General features: G+C 39.6%; 1 protein-coding gene across 2 annotated transcripts; it reads left to right on the forward strand.

The window, feature by feature from the left end:
* Positions 1-1,269: 1,269 nt before the first annotated feature.
* On the forward strand, positions 1,270-21,326 carry rubcn (rubicon autophagy regulator). Of its 2 annotated transcripts, XM_026345116.1 has the most exons (21): positions 1,270-1,507; positions 3,874-4,027; positions 4,536-4,619; positions 6,102-6,261; positions 6,569-6,675; positions 6,930-7,155; positions 8,011-8,430; positions 9,749-9,844; positions 10,321-10,436; positions 10,538-10,736; positions 10,968-11,075; positions 12,111-12,185; positions 14,421-14,481; positions 14,592-14,724; positions 14,896-15,041; positions 15,273-15,337; positions 15,432-15,670; positions 15,771-15,832; positions 15,948-16,101; positions 16,239-16,332; positions 18,962-21,326. In XM_026345116.1, exons 1-21 carry the CDS (start codon positions 1,374-1,376, stop codon positions 19,096-19,098), a joined length of 2,970 nt encoding a protein of 989 aa, XP_026200901.1. In that variant the 5' UTR covers positions 1,270-1,373; the 3' UTR covers positions 19,099-21,326. The 2 variants fall into 2 exon arrangements, with proteins under 2 accessions (XP_026200901.1, XP_026200902.1); XM_026345117.1 differs by lacking the exon at positions 12,111-12,185.
* Positions 21,327-21,534: the final 208 nt, after the last annotated feature.

Genomic DNA, 21,534 nt, shown 5'->3' on the forward strand with positions numbered 1-21,534 from the left:
GTAAAGTAACTAAGAAGGTTTATTAAACTGCTGTAGTTTTTTTGGTGCTTTACTTGAGGTACTAGTACATTATTGCTACACTATGTTATACATTTTAAGGAGATTTGCTAACGTTATATAAATTAAAATCAATGTACAGACACCCCAGTACTTGTAGAAAAGTTATTTTACATTGTAATATTACTACTTTAAATAATCTGAATACGTCCTTCACCATTGGTATTTTGAGATTTGGATTAAAAGGATCATTTTTAATTTATGTGTTGGTACTCTGTTGGTAAATGTATCATGACTTGCTCCAGTCAAACTGAATTGAATTTAAACTTATTTCTACAGAACTAGCTGTACCTAATGGTTTTATTTGTTTGTTTATTTTTATCAGAGACTGTATTTTTGTAGGTAAGATTCCTAGATGCCTCTGTAATTTACATATTGCCAGAGAGTAAGGAAATGAGATCAGACTTCCCCTACAAATGTTTTGTCGTAATAAGTGTGCAGTCCTATTGTCTCAGCATCACCTAACACTACCAAAGAATCTCAAGTTTCATACTACAAGGGAAGGAAGTCTTATGTAAACCCAATGGAGGTTGGGAGGAACTGCCCATATGTGTGTGTGTGTGTTACGCAAGGACAGTTACTCACCACTCAGTCATCCACAGCCACACCTTCCACTTTAAGTGAGCCGGGATCTGGACTCTGCGGACTCTGCACTGCCATCAAGTGATAAAACTCATTCTTGGTACTTCCTGAACATTGAAATAAGTCACTCTGGGAGGCTGCACTGCCATCGTGTGGGTGTGAAGTTAACTTCCAAGGTGCAGCAGACAGTCAGGAGTTCTTTATGTCTTGGTAATGTCCCCAAATGAATTCAATTACGTTTCAGTGTAATATATTTAAATGATACCTCATGCAAGACTTGCAATAAAGTTTGATCAGTTTACATTGTTGAATTACTTAAGTAAAGGACCACAGTGCACACATGGATTATAAATTCAGGGGACAGTGTGAGTTGCAATCCCAATTTCTAGCAGCAGGTGGAGGCGTTGACAATAATTCATTAAGTGATAGTGGACATTTACAAAAGCGTAGTTTAAACCAAAAATAGTTTAAACCAAATCGCATTAACAGTAGTGTATGCACCCTAAAACACAAATAAAACATGCAGTCAAAAACAGAGCAGGGAAAATAATTGTGCTTTCTTTTTAAATTAGAAGAGGACAGCGGCTGATGTGGGGATCAGGGGGCCGAGCAGAGGACGACACCTCCGCCCACTAGCTGCTGATCATACATCATGCGGCCTCCACTGTTTTGGTTCACAGCTCGGACAGGCAGGGCAGAGATGGCGGACGACTGGAAGTCCGGGTAACTCTTTCATGCTACTGTGCTACTGCAAACTGTACGGAAGAAGACAGGAGGAGATATCGGGGAAGCTGGCATCTTTGTACGGAGCCCTCTTCCTCCGGGAAGACATGGAGATCACGGCGGAGGGAGAGGCGGAGGAGCGCAGGTGAGGGAAAGCCGGGGATGGGCTCATTAGCCAGATAGCTGCTTGGCTAAACTGACCGTGGTTACATAACCGGCGATATTGGAAACTGTGTTAATGAGAAATCAAACGATACATTATCCAAGACGACAAATGCTGACATCTGGAGTTGCAGCTCCTTCAATTTGAGACACTGACATGATGTCAGCAGTGGATAACTTAGGCTTGTATAACCTAGCTAGCTGCAGTGCTAGGCTAGGCTAGGCTAGGCTAGGTTAAGTTGATATGTCAAGGTTTCACTGCTTGGAGCAGGCAGCATTATATTTGACTTTAACTTAAAATATGCAAAATGTGACAACCAATGTTTGATGGACGTTTTGCAGCATTATATATCTAGCAATTGTCCTTATTACAAACAGTCATGAAATCGAGTAGCTATTTATTTACTGCTAGCTAGCTAATCATTAGCGAGGCTAAGTGCTAACAGCTAGCTAGCTGTCAATTCATGTTGACAGTTTCAACGTTGGCTGTCGCTGGTTGTGTGCAATTATTAAAAACGTTAATTAAAAGACTGCAACGCTAGCAAACAATAATTAGCGCATTACTTGATTATTTTGTAAACTTTATTTGAGAAGGGTTATGCTGCACAAGTTCACTTAGACTGGAGTTTTCGCACAGATTTCATGTCATTATAAGAGAAAACTAAGGGATGAGGGGAAATACCAGTTATCAGAGAAATGACAACAGTAGTAGAAGTATTCCTTCTTTAAGTAGTACTAATACAGCTGTGTAAAAGCACACACAACAGTCTTGCATTTGACTTTAGAGAAATACAATTTAGCATTAGCATTATCAACTACGTGTGTTAGTATTAGAAGTATTACAAGTAAAAGTCCAGGTTTTGCAGAAAAGCACTCCTTGTGAAGAATATGTAGTAATAAACAACAATAATACTGCAGTTTAAAGTCTTTTCCAACAAACGGTGTGAAGTTTAGGGGGTTAAGACAAGTGGCAAAAGTTAAATTGTGTTGAAAATATTAGTTCTTTTTGGAAGTAAATGTTGTTTAAACAGGTGTTTTGTTAAAAATGTCAGAGTTTTTACTTGCTGTTGGCTTTTAATGTTCTCCTCTCTGTCTGCTCCCTGCTCTGTATGTGGAGGAGCTCTGCTCCACCCGCAGCCCAACAGAGAGAGACCCAGAGGAGAAGCTGCAACATCCAAACTATTTTCTGATTTGCTAAACTACTTAGCTGGTCTCAAGTAGCTAAAAAATATCTCAGGGCCCTACAAATTGGGAACAAGGATCCGTGACCTCAGACTGACTCACTTCATCAAAAATATTTTTCACATTCCCGCACAAAGTTTTGCTCACATAGATGAGTGATATGCTCAAAATGCAGAGCCCTGTAAAGGTCAGATAGTTTGTCCGTCTCATGCTTTTCTTAGAAACACGCCTTCGTTTGTCTATCTGTAGTTGTGAGGATGCACGCCTGTTGTTGCGTAAATGCATTACACTATGTGGAGCATGTTCTCTGACATTCGTCCTTATACTATCTGTGCATGATGTGATTTGATTAGTTAGTTCGCCAGCTGAACTCGTGATGGTGCTGGTCAGCAGAGCTACTTTATTTAAAAAAAAAAGAAAAAGGACTTGTGTTCGTAAATGTGCTATTCATAGTATCCACTGTCTCATGGTTTTTCATAACATGGGTTTTCATAAATATGTAACTCGGATTTTAACTGACCTTTGGGAAGATCTGCAGTAGACAAAATTTTATTTTGTGAATTGTAGATCAGTTTGTTGATAAACAGCTGGTTATTGGAACTTGCCTGCCAAGTGCACTTTATTAACATATTTTAGGGCTCACTATTGCCTTACAATGCACACCAAATGATAGAGAACAAAGTTTGGCCAGTTAAATTATGCACCCAAGCGTTAGAGTTACTTTTATCCGACTAACAATTGTTTATGCTGCTGTTGCAGTTATGGGACCAGTTTTGAAAGCTTTCAGTTTGACTGCTGACTTAAGAAGAAAAAATGGGAAGTCTTGGATATATAACTTTATAGCTATGACCTGACATTTCTTGTAGCAACAGCTTTCCATAGATGTTTCCTAAAAATAAGATTTGACTTCCTGTATCTGCACATCTTTAGTGCACAACTTCTAGCTATGACAAGTCCATGTCAACCGTTATTTGTGGCCAGAACACCCAGTTGGTCACTGTGTTCTTAGTCATGTTACTGCAACTAAACTGCTGACTACTCAGTTTTTATTACTGGGAAAAACTGTAGTTGATGGGAGTAATTCATAGCACTGATAACAACACCACTTCTTTACCTCATTCCTCATTCTTAAACTTCCTGACTCTTTTCTTCCTGTTCTCCTTCCAGGAGGGAGCACTGGAAGCTTTTATCCAGTCTGAAGACCACAGTGGAGGGTCTTGTGTCCACCAACAACCCCAATGTGTGGTCACGCTATGGTGGCCTGGAGCGGCTCCACAAGGACATGAACAACATTCTTAGTCATGGGCTAAAGAATGAGCAGGTCAGGAGCTCTGAATGACACAGCTGTTGATTTTGTGGTTATTTGTTTTATGTGCAGTCTGTTAACAGACAAGATTATTAACTACAGTTCCTGCAGATTAGCAGGTCAAAGTTTTGCATTTGGGAAACTTTGACCTGGGAATTTGCGTGGCTGGCCAATAGAAATCACTCTGTCTTAATGCTCATGGATGTCACTGAGACATGCTGTGCACAATGACATGTTTAGTAGAAAAACACACTCAGACAGACTGCCATATTGGTCTACTATGTATTTATTGGTGGATGTAAATGTGTTGAATTAAAGTGGCTCTTACTGCACCCATGGAATCTTTGTCAGTGTCAGTGTCAGTGTCAATGACAATGTAAGAGTACGTTTCTGAAATACCTAGGCAATTGTATGTCAGGCTATTGTTACCTATTCTTGCTATTAGTTCACCTACCTCTAATTGATTGTTGTGTTTTTTGAAGTTAGCAACTGGGTCACTCTAATGGCTTATTTTGTATTGTAGGTGTACTACAAACAGAGAGACTACTGGCCGTATGTGTGGGGTGTCCGCTACATCTGCCCTCACCTTGCCTCACATGTTGAACAGGTATGGTCAGTGCCAGCCATAAGCATAGTGATATGTCCATATGTTTAGTCTGCACACAAATCTTCATTTTGACTCTTTGTTTCCTGAGATGGATGACTGAAAAACAGGGCTGCAATGCTTCTGTGTAGATGTAGTGTTTGCCAGAAATATTGTAATTGCATTGATACATTTTCAGTGCATTCAAATCACAACAAAAATCATATCCTTGCATTTGACGTAGTAAGGTCAGGTCTTTAGAGAATTATATAGAAAACCCATCAAACCCCCCTTGAGTAGCATTGGCAAAAGTGGCGATGGAAAAACTCCTTTGTAACAATAGGTAGCTAAAACACTAGTGTGAGTGTAGAAGCACAGTTACGGAAGATAAAGAAACAAGTTGATGGCAGGGGGGAAAGCTCAGCTCAGACTCAAAATAAAAGTCTTAAAGGTAGAGAGCGTGTCTGCCTACCAAAGCTTGAACTGGTTCCACAGGGCGGAAACTTGATAGCTGCCTCCCATTCTACACAGTCAGTCACTGTTTAGAAAAGTGTGTCAACAATTGGGGCATGATTAAGAACAGATTATTTTCAGATGGAGAGTTTGAACAGTGATAAATACAATTTCAGTATAAAGTATAATCAGAAATGTTACATCACTGATGTTGCTGCTAACCATAAAGGGAAGGTGAGCCACTTGTAATGCTGACTGTGATGAATAGTCAATTGTAGTTACGACATAAACATCTGGCCTTGGTTGTTCAGGTTTTTTCACAGTAGTTTTATCTGTTTCCTACTTATAAGTGATCTTCCTGCTTGCTTTGCTGGGACAACATAAACCTTTCAGGTTCCACATTTGTTCTAAAAGACAGATGGCATAATTTAGTTCAATATATTCACACACACACACACACACACACACACACACACACACTAATCCACATTTAACTGGAGCACTGTGTACTACTTAAGTTGTTAGATGATGGTGCAAAACAAAAAAGCTTCTGAGAGTCTGTAGAACATAAACAGTAGTTCTGGTGTTTGCCTGAAAATATACCTCCAGTGAGGTTACTACCCTTCCTGGATCACCCAGTCTCCTCTGTCAAGTGTTAACAGAAGTAGTTGGAATTTAATGACCTTCATTATGCCCTCCACTACTGACCAGCAGGGCTTACTGCTCCCCCCATGATGTAATCATCACGTGATTCATTGTTGATTCCTTGTTCTAACCGCTGTGAGGAGGCTGTTTGTTGTTGTTTCAGTTTGCACCATCAAACCTGTAACAAAGTCTGTGACTGCAGCTAACCACAGAGGCTAGTGTATTGTCTCACCATGGGCTAGCATTATTACATAAATTATACATACATTATTCATTATAATACCTCAGAATACTATTACATACACACAGGAAATACTGTCAATAAATACATGATATTAAATACTAGGAATAAACGGTTATAAGAAATGACTGGTTAATCTATTTCTTTCTCCTTGTGTCTGGTTTTAGTTTAGTCACCTGGAACCTGTACGGAGCCATGGGGTGCAAAGTGGTGGTGAAAGCTACAAGGCCGAGCGCTGGCTGCTTCATAGCTTACAAGTTCACATGCTGTCTGCTCAACTCCAACCTTTGCTCCGGCATATGGGACATACTCATAAATATTACAATGGTGAGTGGTCCAATTTAATACATATGAAAGAAAATGCTTTGAAGTGTGACCAACAATAAAAAGCAGCCTTTTGTCCATTCCTGTCTTGTAGCTCCTAAGGTAAACACCTGTACTCTATGAATGAAATTTGATTTGTCTTGACTTGTCAGTCCATGACCTGAACTAAAATTTTCTCTTCTCTTTTACTTTCTTTTCTTTGTTTCTTCTCTTACTTCCCGCTTGTTATCTCTTCCCCTTTTATATGTTTATATCTTCTTGACTCCTCCTCTCTTTTTCTCTCTTTGTCTCTGCTGTCTCTGTCTATCAGATGATGCCTTTCTGTTGAGCGAGCCCCATGTCATCGCCATGTTTCAGTGCCTAGAAGCTGTGGAGCAGAATAACCCTAAACTGCTGGCCCAAGTAGACACTCTTGGGGTGAGTATTTTTGAAGTGATTCAAATGTTGGATATGGGCTTCAGTAATGTCTGTGTAATTTATTTTTATCTTGTGTGTATATATATATATATTTTTGTTTGATGATGAGTTGTTAAACTACCTTGTAAGATAATTAATTGTATGATACACTCCATTTGAGAAAGGTTACTTTAAAGTTATGATATGATTTAAGGAGGAGAACTGGAACAAGGCTTTAAATTTTGTTTGTCCTGTCCTCTTTTTTCCCTTTGTAGCTGTCTCCTCTAAAGGGCCCTCCATGTTTGGGCCTTTTGAAGAGCCAGAGCCTGTGTGTGTTGCCAGGGGCCGGTGGGGGCTGGATGAAAGCTGACTCAGACTCCAGAGGAGAATCTTTAAACCGCAGGCTCACCACTTCAAACTACTCCCTGCGAGAAGCAGTCACCACCAGCCACAACTCTGGAAACACTAAGGGAGTTGGATCCCAAAACAGCAACAGCACAAGTGAGTAAGGCTGAAGGGTGATGACTGTACATTTAGAGTGGGGATGATGTGGGTTTGATTAATTTGAATCAGCTAAATGCTTTAAAGATCCATCCCTGCCCATTATAGTTTTCATAAGGCCAAAAAACTGTATACTGTATGCACTGCTAATAGGTGACCCGTCTTTTCAAGATAATAACTATAGCACCTAAGAAGCTGTGATTATTGCCATGTTGTTCTCTGGAACGTGTATTGTTCATCTGTATTTTTGTACATTAATAACAAAGGAAAGGTTTGAGATTAATGGTACGTTCACATGGGCCACATTTTAGATATGGAAAGTTTAAATGTGGAAGTGTGTTACTTTTTTTGCCACATGTAGGCTTGTGGTCAGATATTAAGCAAGATCATTCCGCAAAATTGAAAATGTGTGTGTGTGTGTGTGTGTGTGTGTGTGGAGTTCTATACAGTGACGTGGCCGAAGCCAGAGGACGGCCTGTGAATGCAGTACAGTTTGTATGTGAATAGACTGATTAACTTAAACATACAGAGACCTGATTGTTTGGGGATGAGGTCAGTTGTTGAAGAATGTGGTAAGACAGCCTCCAAAAAGTGTCTGTGCTCGCTAAAATGAGTAAAACAACTTTTTACAATAGTTGTACTTTTAGATTTTGTACCAGTTTTTTTTCTCTATGTTCTGTACCGCGTATGATGACCTCTGTATTTACACCTGTAACTCAGAAAAGGAAAAACTCCTATTAAAGGAAGTGATAGAGAAACAGGCTTATGACATTAATATGTTTTTTGTTCTGGAAAACATTTTTGTAAAAGCATGCGTCTCAACTCACCTTATCCTATCTACCTGTTGTGTTGCAGACACTACCTCTCCAGCCAGCAGCCTGGGAGATCCTTGGTTATGTGTGTCCAGGTCAGGGGAGAGCGAACGGGTTGTGACACCCCCTCCTGGGCCTGTTTCCGTCCCTTGCATCTCCCTCGAGTCCCCCACACCTGCCTCTCCTCAGCCAGAGGTCGGGGACTGCGATGGTGACTATGATGATGGTCCAGAGTACCTAGCTATTGGTAACCTGGGGCAACGCAGTCGTCGTGACTCTCGAAGCTCCACTCAGAGCAGTGAGCAGAGCAAAACCCAGGACCAATCTCTGCAAAGAAGCTCACTACTCCCGCCCCCACCAAGACGTTCGTCTTTTTCAGAGGGCCAGAGAGGGCTGGGCAGGGGGCCCCGAGGGCACACGCGCTCGTTTTCTGACACAGGGGTCAATCAGAAACTCAGGAATGGTAAGTAAACTTTCAGCTGTGTTTACGTTATTTATTGTTGGACTGCATCAGAAACTGAATTGAAATTCAAGTCTGGTTTACAATTGACTGCATTTTTATTTTTTTATAAATTCAAGGAATAGATAGAATAATAGATCAGGGACTTCTCTTAATTTTTTATCTTATTTTAGTATAATTTGTATAAAAACTAAAGTACTAAAGCTGCAAATTTCTATAAATTCAAACTGCAAATATGAATGATCTAGTCCATTTTCAATACTTTACTAATGTTTTAAACAGTTGTTGGTTTTATTCTTTCTGAAGGCATTGATGGATTCGTTACATGTTCTTAAATTAAACTATAAAATTGTAATTAAAATTGGCTGTTTTTTGGAAGTAGTTTGTTACTGGGTCTCAAATTTAAATATTTACTGCAATTAAATTCCTTCAGAGTGCACCTTCAGCTTCCTACAGGTGATAACAACACAAAGAATAAACAATGCCTTTGTGCAATGCATAGACTAAAGGTGAGATTAGGATGTGTTAATGCGTAGCTTTGTACGATGTGGTTAGGCCACATTCTTTCTCGGGAGGTAAACACTTCCTGTCTGAAGGTTTTAAACACTCCTCAGCTAACATCTCTTCTTTACTCACTGTTTCTTCTTCTTTGCTTGAGATAACTTTTCTCTTTTTGCTCTATCTTGTCTTTTTCCCTACAACTGTTTATGCGAAGGAGGGGGCCACCGAAAAATCACCATAATTATAGAAGATCCTGTAGCAGGTTGGCAGTGCAGTTTCACTGTACTCCATCTCTTGACCATTTCCACCCCAGTTTAATTTATCATGCATGGTGATAAACTCCGTCAGTGCCTCTCATTTGAAGTCTTCCCTTCAGCTCATAATATGTGCTTCTGGTCATTTCTTTTTTACTGCTTTGTTTTGGTTGTTTGCCTTTTATTCAGGTCCAACTGATGTGATCACTTTCATTGTTGCTGTGTTAATTTTTATTCATGCATAAACACATCCTGTTTTGTTTAAATTGATGTCCTGATGAAGCACTGCCCTTCTCACAGAGACCAGTGTAACAAGATAATGAATAAAAACAGGATTCTTGCAATCAAGATGCATCTCTTATTTATTAATGCACTATATATTTTATCATTTTATATCATATCTTTATCATTTTATGAAATTGTAAACTCTCAGCTGTCACATTTTTATTTCTGCATGAAAAAAAAGAACTTTACAATACAACGAAATACAGAATGCATGATCCTATACATTTTAGGAATTTGGTATTGATTTTTAGGGACTGACCCTTAATGTTTTTGTCTGTCAGAATCGGCAGGTGGTGATTGCTGCATGAAGGACTACAACCCTTTCTCTCATCAGTGCAGGGATTCCAGTACCCCCAGTTCCCTGTACACTGAGTCTTGTGAGTTTTCCGATGATATGTTTGCCCCAAATAAAATAAAATGTCTTTTTTAGTCACAGATTTATGCTCCTCGTACAGGAGGAAGCTGGATGAGTAAGCTGGCATAACACGTTCCTGGAAAAACTAGTTTTCAGTTCCTTCATGTTGTATGAATTTGTCAGCTGTCTCATAAATGTGACAAGCTGAGCAGGAAGGCTATGGAAAGGCCAGGTTAGGTGTGTTTGTGTGAACATAAACTGCTTTATTGGCCACAGTATTTATAGTGGGCTTCAGCTTATCTGTCTCTGTGCATTGCTGTGTTTATGGTTTCAGTGTTAAGATCTTCTGTATTTGGAGGCTTGGGGTGATTTTGTTTGTTTATATTAATTGCTCGTGACACTTTTTTTAAAGATAAATCAGGACACATTGAAATTCCAATAGTAGAAAAGTCTTATATATTCTTATGTTTTGGCTTGTGCATATTTTGGTTGTTTCAGATGTGTCCCAGTACAGCAGTGTGCAAGATGGGATGTTCAGGAAGCCGTCGGAGGGCCAGAGCCTCATCAGCTACCTGTCAGAGCAGGACTTTGGCAGTTGTGCTGATCTTGAAAAGGTCAGGGTTTGTTCTATATAGACCGTTTGTCTATACAGTGACTGAAACAATAAAGTCAGTGATTTCCCCTGTATGAGTTTTTTTCTCTTTGTGTTTTGTAGGAAAATGCGCATTTCAGCATTTCAGAGTCCCTTATTGCAGCCATTGAGCTTATGAAGTACAACCTGCAGCGCCAGGAGGAAGAGGGAGAGGAAGAAGGAGACAGCGACTGCGAGATCCAGCAGCTTAAGCAGAAGATTCGTCTGCGGAGGCAGCAGATCCGCCGCAGCCGCCTGCCGCCCTGTGCAACCTCCCAGCACAGTAAGGGAGTTTTAATAGTGTCATATTATTAGTCATCAATGCTTGTTGTGTCTTTAATGTGATTCTTGGCATTATTTTTGTAGGTTATTAACTGTTTTATGTTAATTTAAGAGCTTTTAGTTTTTTCTTTTTTTAAATTAGAGATGTAAAGTAGTAACATTCACATACAGATACAGTTTTCGACAATATTGTCATCTCACTTTTTTTAATATTTTCTTTTTTTACCTACAGTTTTTCACTCTACTGACAGTGGCGGCTCCAGGAGGAGCTCCCAGGACTCCTACCAGGGCCTGTCTGACTCTGGCTCAGCAGAGGAAGTCGAGGAGTGTGAACTACAAGGTAGAGAGAGGGAAAGAGGGGTCATCAGGAAAGATTATTACAAGGGGGGGAGGTGTCACCTGATTTTGTCAGTCTAGGTCCATGGCCGCACATTTTCTAAATATACATTTGGAATTCATCACTTGTGTGAATGAATTTATGTTCTTGTCATAACTCACAGCCTCATCACCATCATGACCTCATCACACTGTCATCATTATGCTCACAGAACATGTGACATGTCATGATTTACCAGTGACCATAAACATACCAGTCTGAATACAGAAGTCATAGATTGTTAGTTTGTAGCATTTAATTCAGCTTTTTGTAAAAGTGCCTTTGGTCACAGTGACAACTTTGATTCTCCTTGGCAAGTCTCTACAAGTTTTGCTCACTGAGGTGAACTGCCATATTCAGGTTTCTCCAAGTTCTAGGCTTGTCTCAACAAAAATGAAAACAAATGCATGAGCACAGTTTTGAATGCCACAGCGAATAACAGTTTATACTCTTGTACATGAGAGACTTCAGTTTTTGATTTCTAAAAACAAGTTTTCAATCTGTCATTATTTGTTAATGGGAGACAATAGCAATTGTATTAATTCAAATTTATTACTACAGCAATAAAGTTTGCTAAAGCTGAAAGGATTAAAATACTGTATACAGTCCTACAGAATATAAAGTGTGGGGTTAGCAAAGCTTCTGCTATAGTTTAGACATTTTGAAAACTCCTTTTTTTGTGTGTCAAGTAGTAAATACTGTTAGAGACTAATTGCTAACACACAGACATATGTGAACATTGTAATGAATTTAGACTATTAACATGAGCTGTGGGATTTTTTGCGTGCATGTTTGTGTTTTTGTGTGTGGATTGGATATATATGTGGTAACATGTTTTGCTGTGTTTGTATATAACTGCACTTCTCAGTACGGGAATATGTACAAAGTGCGTCCTGGAGCTGTATAACTGCATGACTTCAACATGCACGGTGTCATTGCAGCGTACTGTATTTGCGCCTGTGGTGAAGGCTGTGCTGAGTGTTAGTTTCTGTCTCTCAGATGGCTGTGAGGGTCAGTCCCTGCTGGCGGTGTCTCAGAACGGCCTCTCCCTGTCACTCGCCTCACTCTTCTCAGGTATCTGCAGGCTGGACGGACAGATGAGGCTCCACAGATGCATACAGAATGTTTACTGTGGTGGTGCTCTGCTAAGAGGAAGCTGATGGCTCTGTTCCAAACTGACAATTACAGTTCACACTGTAATGAGATGCACATCTCTTTTTTTATTTTAATTCATAAATCCCTGACCTGCCAACTTTTACTTTTAACTCGTACAACTATGCAGTGCGAACATACAGAAGTATCCTAATTGTAGTGTGAACAGAAATGATCGGTATGAGGCGAAATATTGTTCTCAGTTTGGAGTCGAGCCAGCTGCCTCCTCAACTCAGCTGAGTTGTTTGCTTGGCTGTTGGTGCTTGTTGCTCAGTGCTCCAGGGTTTTGGTGTTGTGAAAGGACAAATGTGCCTGAACATGTTAGAGTTTAGAGAGGCTCTAGGGAGGGAAGAATATAACAAGTGGCATTAGTGGCGACTATAACTACAGGGTATATTCACTTATTTGTTCATCTATTCATTCACCCCATTATTCATTATCTGACTCCAACATGTCTGCAGTAAGAATGAGATATTGCTGTTACATACACTGTTCTGCTTTGGCTTTTCTTTTAAAGTTTGCAGTTTCTCCTCGAGACACCTGGATTGTTTTTTGTGAGAACTTAATAGACCATCAATGTGATAATTCTATCAAGGGCACATAGGCTGTAGCATCTGATTTACATCATTGCATCTAATCAGAGGTGGTTAGCATTTTATATATAGTAATACTAAATTATTGGTCAGAATGTTGCAGTGTAATTTTCTCTTTATAGGGCTGCTTAAGTGCGTGAAATGACCTAAAGATGTCTTAGTCTAGCTGGAAATCCTCAAATCATGTTAAAATTCATTCTGTTAACCATACTAATTTACAACAAACTTAATCAAATAATTAGTCAACCTAATCATTGTCAGAAATAATTATTTACAGTGTGTGAAAAGGTATATGTAGATAAAAAAAAAAATATAGTTTTCCAAAAAACAATGTGACAATTTAACTGCTTTGATGTTACACTATAATGTATAAAATCTACGTCTTGTGTCATCTTCTGAGAGATTCTAGTTACATCATAACAATGTGACATTACCAATGGAGATCTTAGGTAAAAAAATATATTGATTCCCGATTTAATCAGTACTCCCTTAACCCTTCTTTAGAGGACTGGCAGTAGTATTTGTGGCAAGTTTTATTTATTTATTAAGCAAACCTTTAAATGTCAGGCTGTATACAGATCATGTCCATCACAATTTGGGTTAGAAAGTAAATACTGTAGATTAAATAATTGGTGTCACCTAATGCCAGTGATGAAACTTTAATCCCTATGTCCCGTCTGCTCATTTGTGCTTTTTCTGCCACTGATTGTCATTCATTAGAAAATGTCCTGTTCCTGTAGAGAAATATCACTTATTGGCAATGAGTGTCTTTGTGCTCAGATGATCTTCACATACTTTTTAGACAATCGGATAAGCTGCATATCTTTTGTCTAACTACAACTACTTAGTTTAAATTACTCCTGCACACAAACCCAAAGCCAGTAGTTGATTTCTGCTACCGACTAACTTGCTCATAGGACTCTTTGCTGGTCTGTAACCACTTCTACTGTAGCTAGAAGGACTCTGAATTTATCCAGTTGAACCTCTGATAGAAATAAGCTGTCCTCTGCAAGAGCTCATGCAAGTGGTCTCCTCTTCTGCTGAACTTTACAGCTTCATTTCTTTACTCGCTGTACATGCTGTTTGTCGAGCATTGTCTTTGGCCTTCCTGCATGCTACATGTACCTGCCAAATTATATAATTTATAAACATGCTTAAATTTAAGTAGAGATGTGACTTATGGGTTTCCAGGGAATTTTGCTCATGTGTTTTTCAAGTGAAGTTGGCGATTCACATTCGTCTTACTTTTGTTTCACTGGTCACATCTCTCTTAAATAATAGATGCTGCTTAGCTGTAGGAAATAGAGCCATTTAGCTTGTGGTGAGATTTTAACACCAGCCAACTACAGGTTCATTATTTTCTTTAAATATCTGTTAAAACAAAATCATCCACCATGTGAGAACTCCTCACTCTAACAAATTATACCATTTGGATTTTATTGCACTGAACTATTGATGATCTTTTAGTTGCCATGGCTGGTGGATAAAAAGGTTTCTTGTCCTTGTGCCTGTCTCTACTCTTTATTGTTCATATCTGTTATTTTAATATTGTTATGTGTTACAGATGCAGACATAAAACGCAGTGTGAGCACAAGCAGCAGGTCATTTCTTAGCTCAGAGTCCATGTAAGTAAAAGACACTTCATGCTTTCTATTTCAGAATCTTAAAAAGGTTTATACTTTTTAATTTTGGTGATAAATATTTTAAAAATCTGTTGCCTTCTTGTGTGTTTCAGCACTCCATCATTCCTCCAGTCTAACTCTGCTGAGTCAGTAGCCATGGGTTTACTCAGGCAGTTTGAGGGCATGCAGCTTCCTGCCGCCTCTGAGCTCGACTGGCTGGTCCCAGAACACGACGCTCCGCAGAAGGTGAAAATCTTGCTTACATAACAGATAATACTTATAAATAGTAGAAACCAGTTCCCACACCGGGCCCTCTAAATGCAATAATTAATATAGGTAAAAAGCTTGACTTCAGTATGTAGCACTTGTAGTCGCTGTGCTTCATGTGCACTTATCTCACTCTTTCTTCTTTCTCAGCTGCTGCCCTTCCCTGACTCTCTCCCTATCTCACCGGATGACGGGGAACATGCTGACATCTACAAGTTGAGGATTCGGGTCCGAGGCAACCTGGAGTGGGCACCACCCCGACCTCAGATTATCTTCAACATTCATCCTGCCCCCAAGTGAGTCCATCCAGTCCTTTTACTTCTCACTTCATGTCCTTTTATTTTTCAGCAAGAACACAGCACAGTAAAAACTCTGAAAGAATAAATTTTTCCATGTGAGCTGCTCCCAGTAGTTATTTTTGTTTGTGACTTTGTCAGTTTATCAACTGTTTGTGTTCAAAAATTGTCCTTGTTCTTTGTCATACAACATCTACATTATGATGCATATGCATTTTCTTTTTGTATCAGGAGGAAGATTGTTGTGGCCAAACAGAACTACCGCTGCGCTGGTTGTGGCACCCGCATTGATCCAGGTATTGTATTCAATTTAGTTTCACATACAGACGGTGCAACTGTTACTTCTTGTTCTCAAACACAGTCTTACACTGCTGCCTCTCCCCTCTTCAGATTATATTAAGCGACTGCGTTACTGTGAGTACCTTGGCCGGTACTTCTGCCAGTGTTGCCATGAGAATGCACAGGCAGTGGTTCCTGGCCGAGTGCTGAGGAAATGGGATTTTAGCAAGTACTATGTCAGCAACTTTGCCCGGGACCTGCTGAGCAAGATTGCTGGAGACCCACTTTTCAACCCTAATGACATCAACAGTGGCCTGTACAAGAAGATCAAAGCTTTGGAGGCTGTCAGGGTGAGCACAAGAGCTGTTGTTAATTATTATTTTTAATCATCCATGAATCCACGAAAGCAGTGACATGACACTGTGAAGCTAACCAGTTTCTGTTGTTTAGGTTTTGAGAGTGCAGCTGTTTCACATGAAAAATCTCTTTAAGACCTGTCGCTTTTCTAAAGAGTAAGACGTCTTTCTTTTTGCATTAATGAGGTTCACAGAAAATTTGAATAAAAAAAAAAATGCCATTAACTGTAATGAAGAACATGACCAGTGTGTGTGTGTGTGTGTCCCACAGGGTGCTGGATCAGTTCGACAGCCTGCCAGGTCACCTGACCGAGGACCTTCACCTCTTTTCCCTCAATGACCTCACCGCTGTACGCAGCGGGGAACTGGCCACCCGAATGAAAGAGCTGCTTAAACTTGGTGCCATGCACGTAGCTGGCTGTGTGGTAAAATAACATCTGCCTGTTTCGGGCCTTTTCTTGTGGCATGGAGAGTTTTGCTACAGATATTAAAATGTTTTACTAATAATCCACCTGGAATTAATCCACTTTTTTGTTTTCACCTTTGTGTTGATCTTCCTCAGCTGTGCCAGGCGAAGGGCTTTGTGTGCGAGTTTTGTGGCAACGACAAAGACATCATCTTCCCATTCCAGCTGAACAAGTGCCAGCGCTGTGAAGGTGAGCCCTCTCTGCTGGTGGCAGGTGTAAGTGGCTCACGAGCCCCCTCACCTCGCCTGTCTGTTCTACTTAACTGGAGAGACTGGAAAGTTCGTAGGCTGGCAAGGACCCTCTCCCAAGAAAGAAGAGAAGGGGAGGGAGGGGAGGAGGATTTAGAGCTAGATGTGGATGAGGAAAAGAACAGTGGAGAGCAAGAGGAGAGGAGAATAATAAAAGAGGAGTTAAGGGAAACGGCAAAAGATAGAAAGGAAAGAGGGAGAATATTCCAAACTTTCACTGTTGGAAAACTTGTAAAAGTTTTCTTAAAGAGTAAAGTCAACAAGGAAGAACAAGAGAGGACTGAGTCAAAGCAGAGAGGAAATGATCAGGGGGAGGTGGATAGCAAACAGAGTGGAAGGAGTAAGGAAAGGGGTGACAGGCATGCAAACAAGGAAAAAGTCAACTTATTAAAAGTTCTTCAGATAGACAGACTAAAGAAGAGCATCTCAAAAGGAAACGAGTCAGACAGTGACAGTGAAATATGTAGCAGCATAGAAAGTCTAAATGAAGTGGGACAAGAGAGGAATGGACTTTGGAAAGTATCAGGGTTTTCAAGTCTAGCAAAGGGGTTCACTGAAAAAGAGAAGGAGAGTGAGGGGAAAGCTGGGTGGGAGACTGGGGAGAGTCATGAAAAGCGAGACAAAGGCAAAATAGAGGAAGCTGAAACAGTAAAAACTGAATTTGGTGCAGAGAAATTTACAGTTTTGAAATTGCGCAAGCCTCAGAATCTGTTGACAGCTTTCTCAAGTGGTAACATCAAGAGAGAGGAGGAGGATAAAATGAGGGAAAGTGATGGAAAAAAGGTGGATGCTGATCAAGATCAACACAAACCAGCCTCATTAAAACAGTTTAACTGGAGAGGGATTAAAACGCGCAAAGCCAGGAGGGGGACCAGAGGCAGGAAAGTGAGGGAGGGGACAGAAGGTGGAGAGAGAGATGATGTAAATGACAAAGATGATTGCACTGAGGAAGAGAAGCAGTGACACAGCAAGTCAGAAATAGAGCACACGTTCAGAAGCTGCACCGAGCTCAACTTACCAAGAGTTAGGAGAGAGGTTCTCACACCTGTGAGCTGCTCCAAAGGTTGACCGTAACAACCTCAGAGTGATGCTAAAGCTAATTAACATGTTGCAGTTAATGTATTTAATCTATGCAAACAACAAATTGTGAAATTGGTTTATGTGCCAAACTATTATTGGATGGATGATGTTCTCTTGTTCTTATTTATATATTGAAGACATGAGAGAGAAAAAAGAGTAAAGAAGAATTTTTCCAAATTACCAAAATGTCAAACTCTCCATTAAAACTCTCTTAAACTCTCTCATTAAGCATTTTAAACATCAAACTGAACTCTAATTGTCCTACTTCTGCACCTCTACCCTACCTTCACACAACCCTTCAGCTGTTTGGGTGTTCGAGATGTTTCTCACTCTTTCTTTTATTCTTCTTTTCCGGTCTCTTTGGCTCTGAATTGCTGGCACTCTGGTGTTGTTGGTGTTTCTTGGTTTTGGTTCTGACATTTGCACAGTTGCACGGCTGGAAGCTATTTGAGCTGCTATTTGTTGGTGGATCTTTTGGATTAGATTCTGATGGTGTTAGTGTTAGATTGGTGGGTTTGTTTCCTGTCTTTGGTCCTCAGCTCTAGACTGCACCAAGAGCTGGATTGCTGCTAAAAGTTTTTTATACCTAACTGATAAATACGTGGTCATCTGAGTTTGCACTTTTTGTCTGCTACACGTGTTCCCCTTTAACTTGTGGAGGTTTTAATTCCCAGCAAACACTGTTTGAGTGGACCTTGCTCATCAGTTTATGGTTCTCTGGTTGTTTATCTGTGATAACAGCAGATATATTTCATCTGTTTGAAGACTGTCCAGCTTAGAGGCAAAGTTGTTACTGTCTTAGTTGTGGTCAAACTCCCTCATCTGTGATTATTGTAAGGATACTTTTTTTTTATTTTGATGCTTAACTTTGTGTGTTTACTGTGTAATTTATACTTTTTAGTTGTTTTTTAATTTAAGCTGCATTTTTATGTGAATATGAAATAAACAAATATTTTTGAATGTGAGTTGCCTGTGTTTTCATAACAACGCTTCAATATATATATATATATATTCTTTTATTGGAAGGCAAACGCGTTTCAGACAGGGATTACAGTAGTCACTACATGTTGAAGGAGATTGGGGGTGGGGATTGAATTGAAGTGTGTTGGCTGCTTTTGGAGAAGTGTGATGTGTTTGAACTGGTTTAGGTGTGGTGTGCGTTTCCCAGGATATCAGCTTTCGTTCCTGTGTCTTCTTGCCTTCTCCCTTGCTGCCTTCGATCTCTGTGCCTTTTATACTCCTCTCCTCAGCCTTCTTCACTCATGTCTGTTTGGGATTGGCTGCTCTGTTGGGACACCACATCTCATTGGCAGCAACTGGCTGAACTAGTTAATGTTTGCAAACGCTGCTGTATTGTTTGGTCTAGCAGATGGGAGCTGCCCTCTACGAATATTGTCTTTGTACCTCGTAAAATTGACTCATTGTTGCTGTAAATGCCTCAAACTTTGACATCACTCACTCCTGTTTTTGTGATGTTTTGCCCTTTGCAGAATGTCACGCGTGTTACCATCGCAGCTGCTTCCGCACAGGTAAAGACTGTCCTCGATGTCAGCGGCTGGCCGAGCGGAGGGAGAGGATGGCGCGCAAAAACATGGAAGAACAAGAAGATGAGGGAGGTGGACCATAGTGTCGGTAACAGGGGAAACTCAGAGGAGGAGGAGAAGAGCACAAGCGACCATGATTGTAGTGACTGACCACCTTTCTTTCTGTTTCCAGTCCTCTCACACCTGGGTGACGATATTTGCTGTAAACAGTTGTTCTGATGTCAGATGTGCAGGTTTTATCACATCCGTTGAGTCCGTAGAGGTATCAGCAGGAACATGGCTATTATTGAGCTTCAGATATTTTTTTAAAGTTCTGTTTAAAAATAACCACCATATGAATGGTTTTGTGTACAAAAAGTGTGAATGACCGAACCTGCACTTTTACTGTACACAGATAATTGATGCCAGGTTTGTTGCAGTTTGATGTATGAAAAAGCCTGAGGTTCGATAATGTTCACCTTGTTTTTCTGGTAAAATTAATATATTTAACATTTAGATTTAGGTATATCAGAAAAACTAATATTTGCTCAGATTTGCACTATTGTACCAGGTTTGCTATTCCTCCCTCCTTACATTTGCAGTGGCTGTGAAGCTAGTACATGTTTTTATTACTGGCTTAGAAGCAGTTGTTTTTGACCAAACATGGCAGGATTTGATTTTTTTCTTTTTTTTAATGCCAAGTAAAAGTTTAGACCTATTAATGATTTGAGTGACTTTCAGTATTTGAGTAATCCTGCCTTTTGCTGTTGATTTTTTGTTTTAATTTGGACACACTGAAGATGTGTAATTAATCCTTTCTTAGCCCCACTCATTACTGACATTTTTAAGCTATTTTAGCCACAGTTATGTGCCTCTGTCCTAATGAACTTAGACTGGCAGAGCTAGTGGAGTTACATTGGCAAGTTGAATTTATGAAAGGGGGTTTCAGAATCATTGTTGCAAATATTTTAATTGAAACTTCAAATGCTATTTTTTTGTGCTGCTTTGTGTGTGTGTGTGTGTGTGTGTGTGTGTGTGTGTGTGTGTGTGTGTGTGTGTGTGTGTGTGTGTGTGTGTGTGTGTGTGTGTGTGTGTGTACTAGAAAGATCTTTATGAATATGAGTGCTTGTGCGTGCGTATGCGTTGACACCTGTCTACCTGCTGTACACGTAGCCATGCACAAAAGTTTTGCACCAGCCTAATCAGCACTTACCTGTTTTTAACATAGTTAATTGCACTGATGCTGTTTGTTTTTGCTGGAACAGCGAGTTGTCACTGTTAGTGTGTGAGTGTGTGTGTGTGTGTGTGTGGAGTTACGAGATATTTAATGTAGAACATCAATATTTCTATGATGCAGCTCCTGCCACCTGGGTTACACTACATCGTGATGGGTTTCTGATGCTCTGATACTTTTTAAAATGAAGCAAAGTCATTATCAAAATGCATTTATCATCTGTTAGACTGAAACCAATCAACTTTTAGCAGGTTTCCTCCTCAAGCAAATCTTACTAATGTCCCCTTAAAGCAATAGTATGACTTTTAGAGGAGCTGGATATGTTGCTGTGGCCTGAATCACTTTAGTTTAGTTCAGAATTCAGACCAGCGAAATGAGGAAACAGCCAGTCTGTCTCTGTGAGATTATCAGAACCTCTAATCGTTATACCTTGTTTGTTTTATGTGTTTAAAAACTAAAATATATCTCAATTTGCCATTTTACACAAGATCATGTGATGGATTATTGTTTTACAGCCCAAACCATCTTCTACTTGTGATTCCCCGTTGAAAGTTATTGATTTACTTTTCAAATGAATTTGGAGCAGTTGAACAATTAATATTATCTTCTAGGTTGATTTTATTTGAAGGATTTATAGAAAACCAAAGACGTGAAGAATGAATCTTAAATTCCATAAGAGCAAGAAAATAGCAAAGGTTCAGGAACCACTTTTCTAGTACGACTACTTTGTTTTGATTACTTTACTTTTTACTGCTTGGAGCTTAGCTTTGTCTTAGAATAAAAAAGTTAAAACAGTAAATTAGATATTCCATAGTTAATGATGAAAATAAATAATTATCCTATTGATCCAATTGACACTGACCTCTTTTGCTCTCAGCCCCTGTATGAAGTGCCCGCTCGACTCCACTGAGAAACCTCATCTTAGCAGATTTTTTGTTCTTGGACTGCCTTTATCATGGAGATGTGGAGGTTTAAAGTGCACTACAGATTTAAGTGTATTATAAAAATGCTAATTATTGTTATTATGATCATTATTATGATTGAGATTAATTTGCCTCTGTGTAATTATGTTGATAATAAAAGACTGGCTCGACTGTTTACAAGAGTCATTGTTTGTGTGTTGATAGAACCGTTGGGACAGTAGCACAGCTAACCCTGTAAGTTATTTTATTAATCAGTAATCTGCTTCTATGCTGTAAATTAATCTTGGTGGAAGAAGAGCTCACAAAGTTCTATTTATTTTAATATGAATGAAAAATTAGCAGAATTGAAATATATATTTTTTTCTAATCCATTCAACAGTTTT

The sequence above is a fragment of the Anabas testudineus genome, chromosome 4 (genome assembly GCF_900324465.2).
Source record: "Anabas testudineus chromosome 4, fAnaTes1.2, whole genome shotgun sequence".
Classification (NCBI taxonomy): domain Eukaryota; kingdom Metazoa; phylum Chordata; class Actinopteri; order Anabantiformes; family Anabantidae; genus Anabas; species Anabas testudineus.

Bases quoted from the DNA above. Each gene is read 5' to 3' on its own strand.
- rubcn (XM_026345116.1), top strand. From the start codon at position 1,374: ATGCTACTGTGCTACTGCAAACTGTACGGAAGAAGACAGGAGGAGATA. The intron at 1,508-3,873 runs GTGAGGGAAAGC...TTCTCCTTCCAG, and splicing joins GGAGAGGCGGAGGAGCGCAG to GAGGGAGCACTGGAAGCTTT. The intron at 6,262-6,568 runs GTGAGTGGTCCA...TCTGTCTATCAG, and splicing joins TACTCATAAATATTACAATG to ATGATGCCTTTCTGTTGAGC.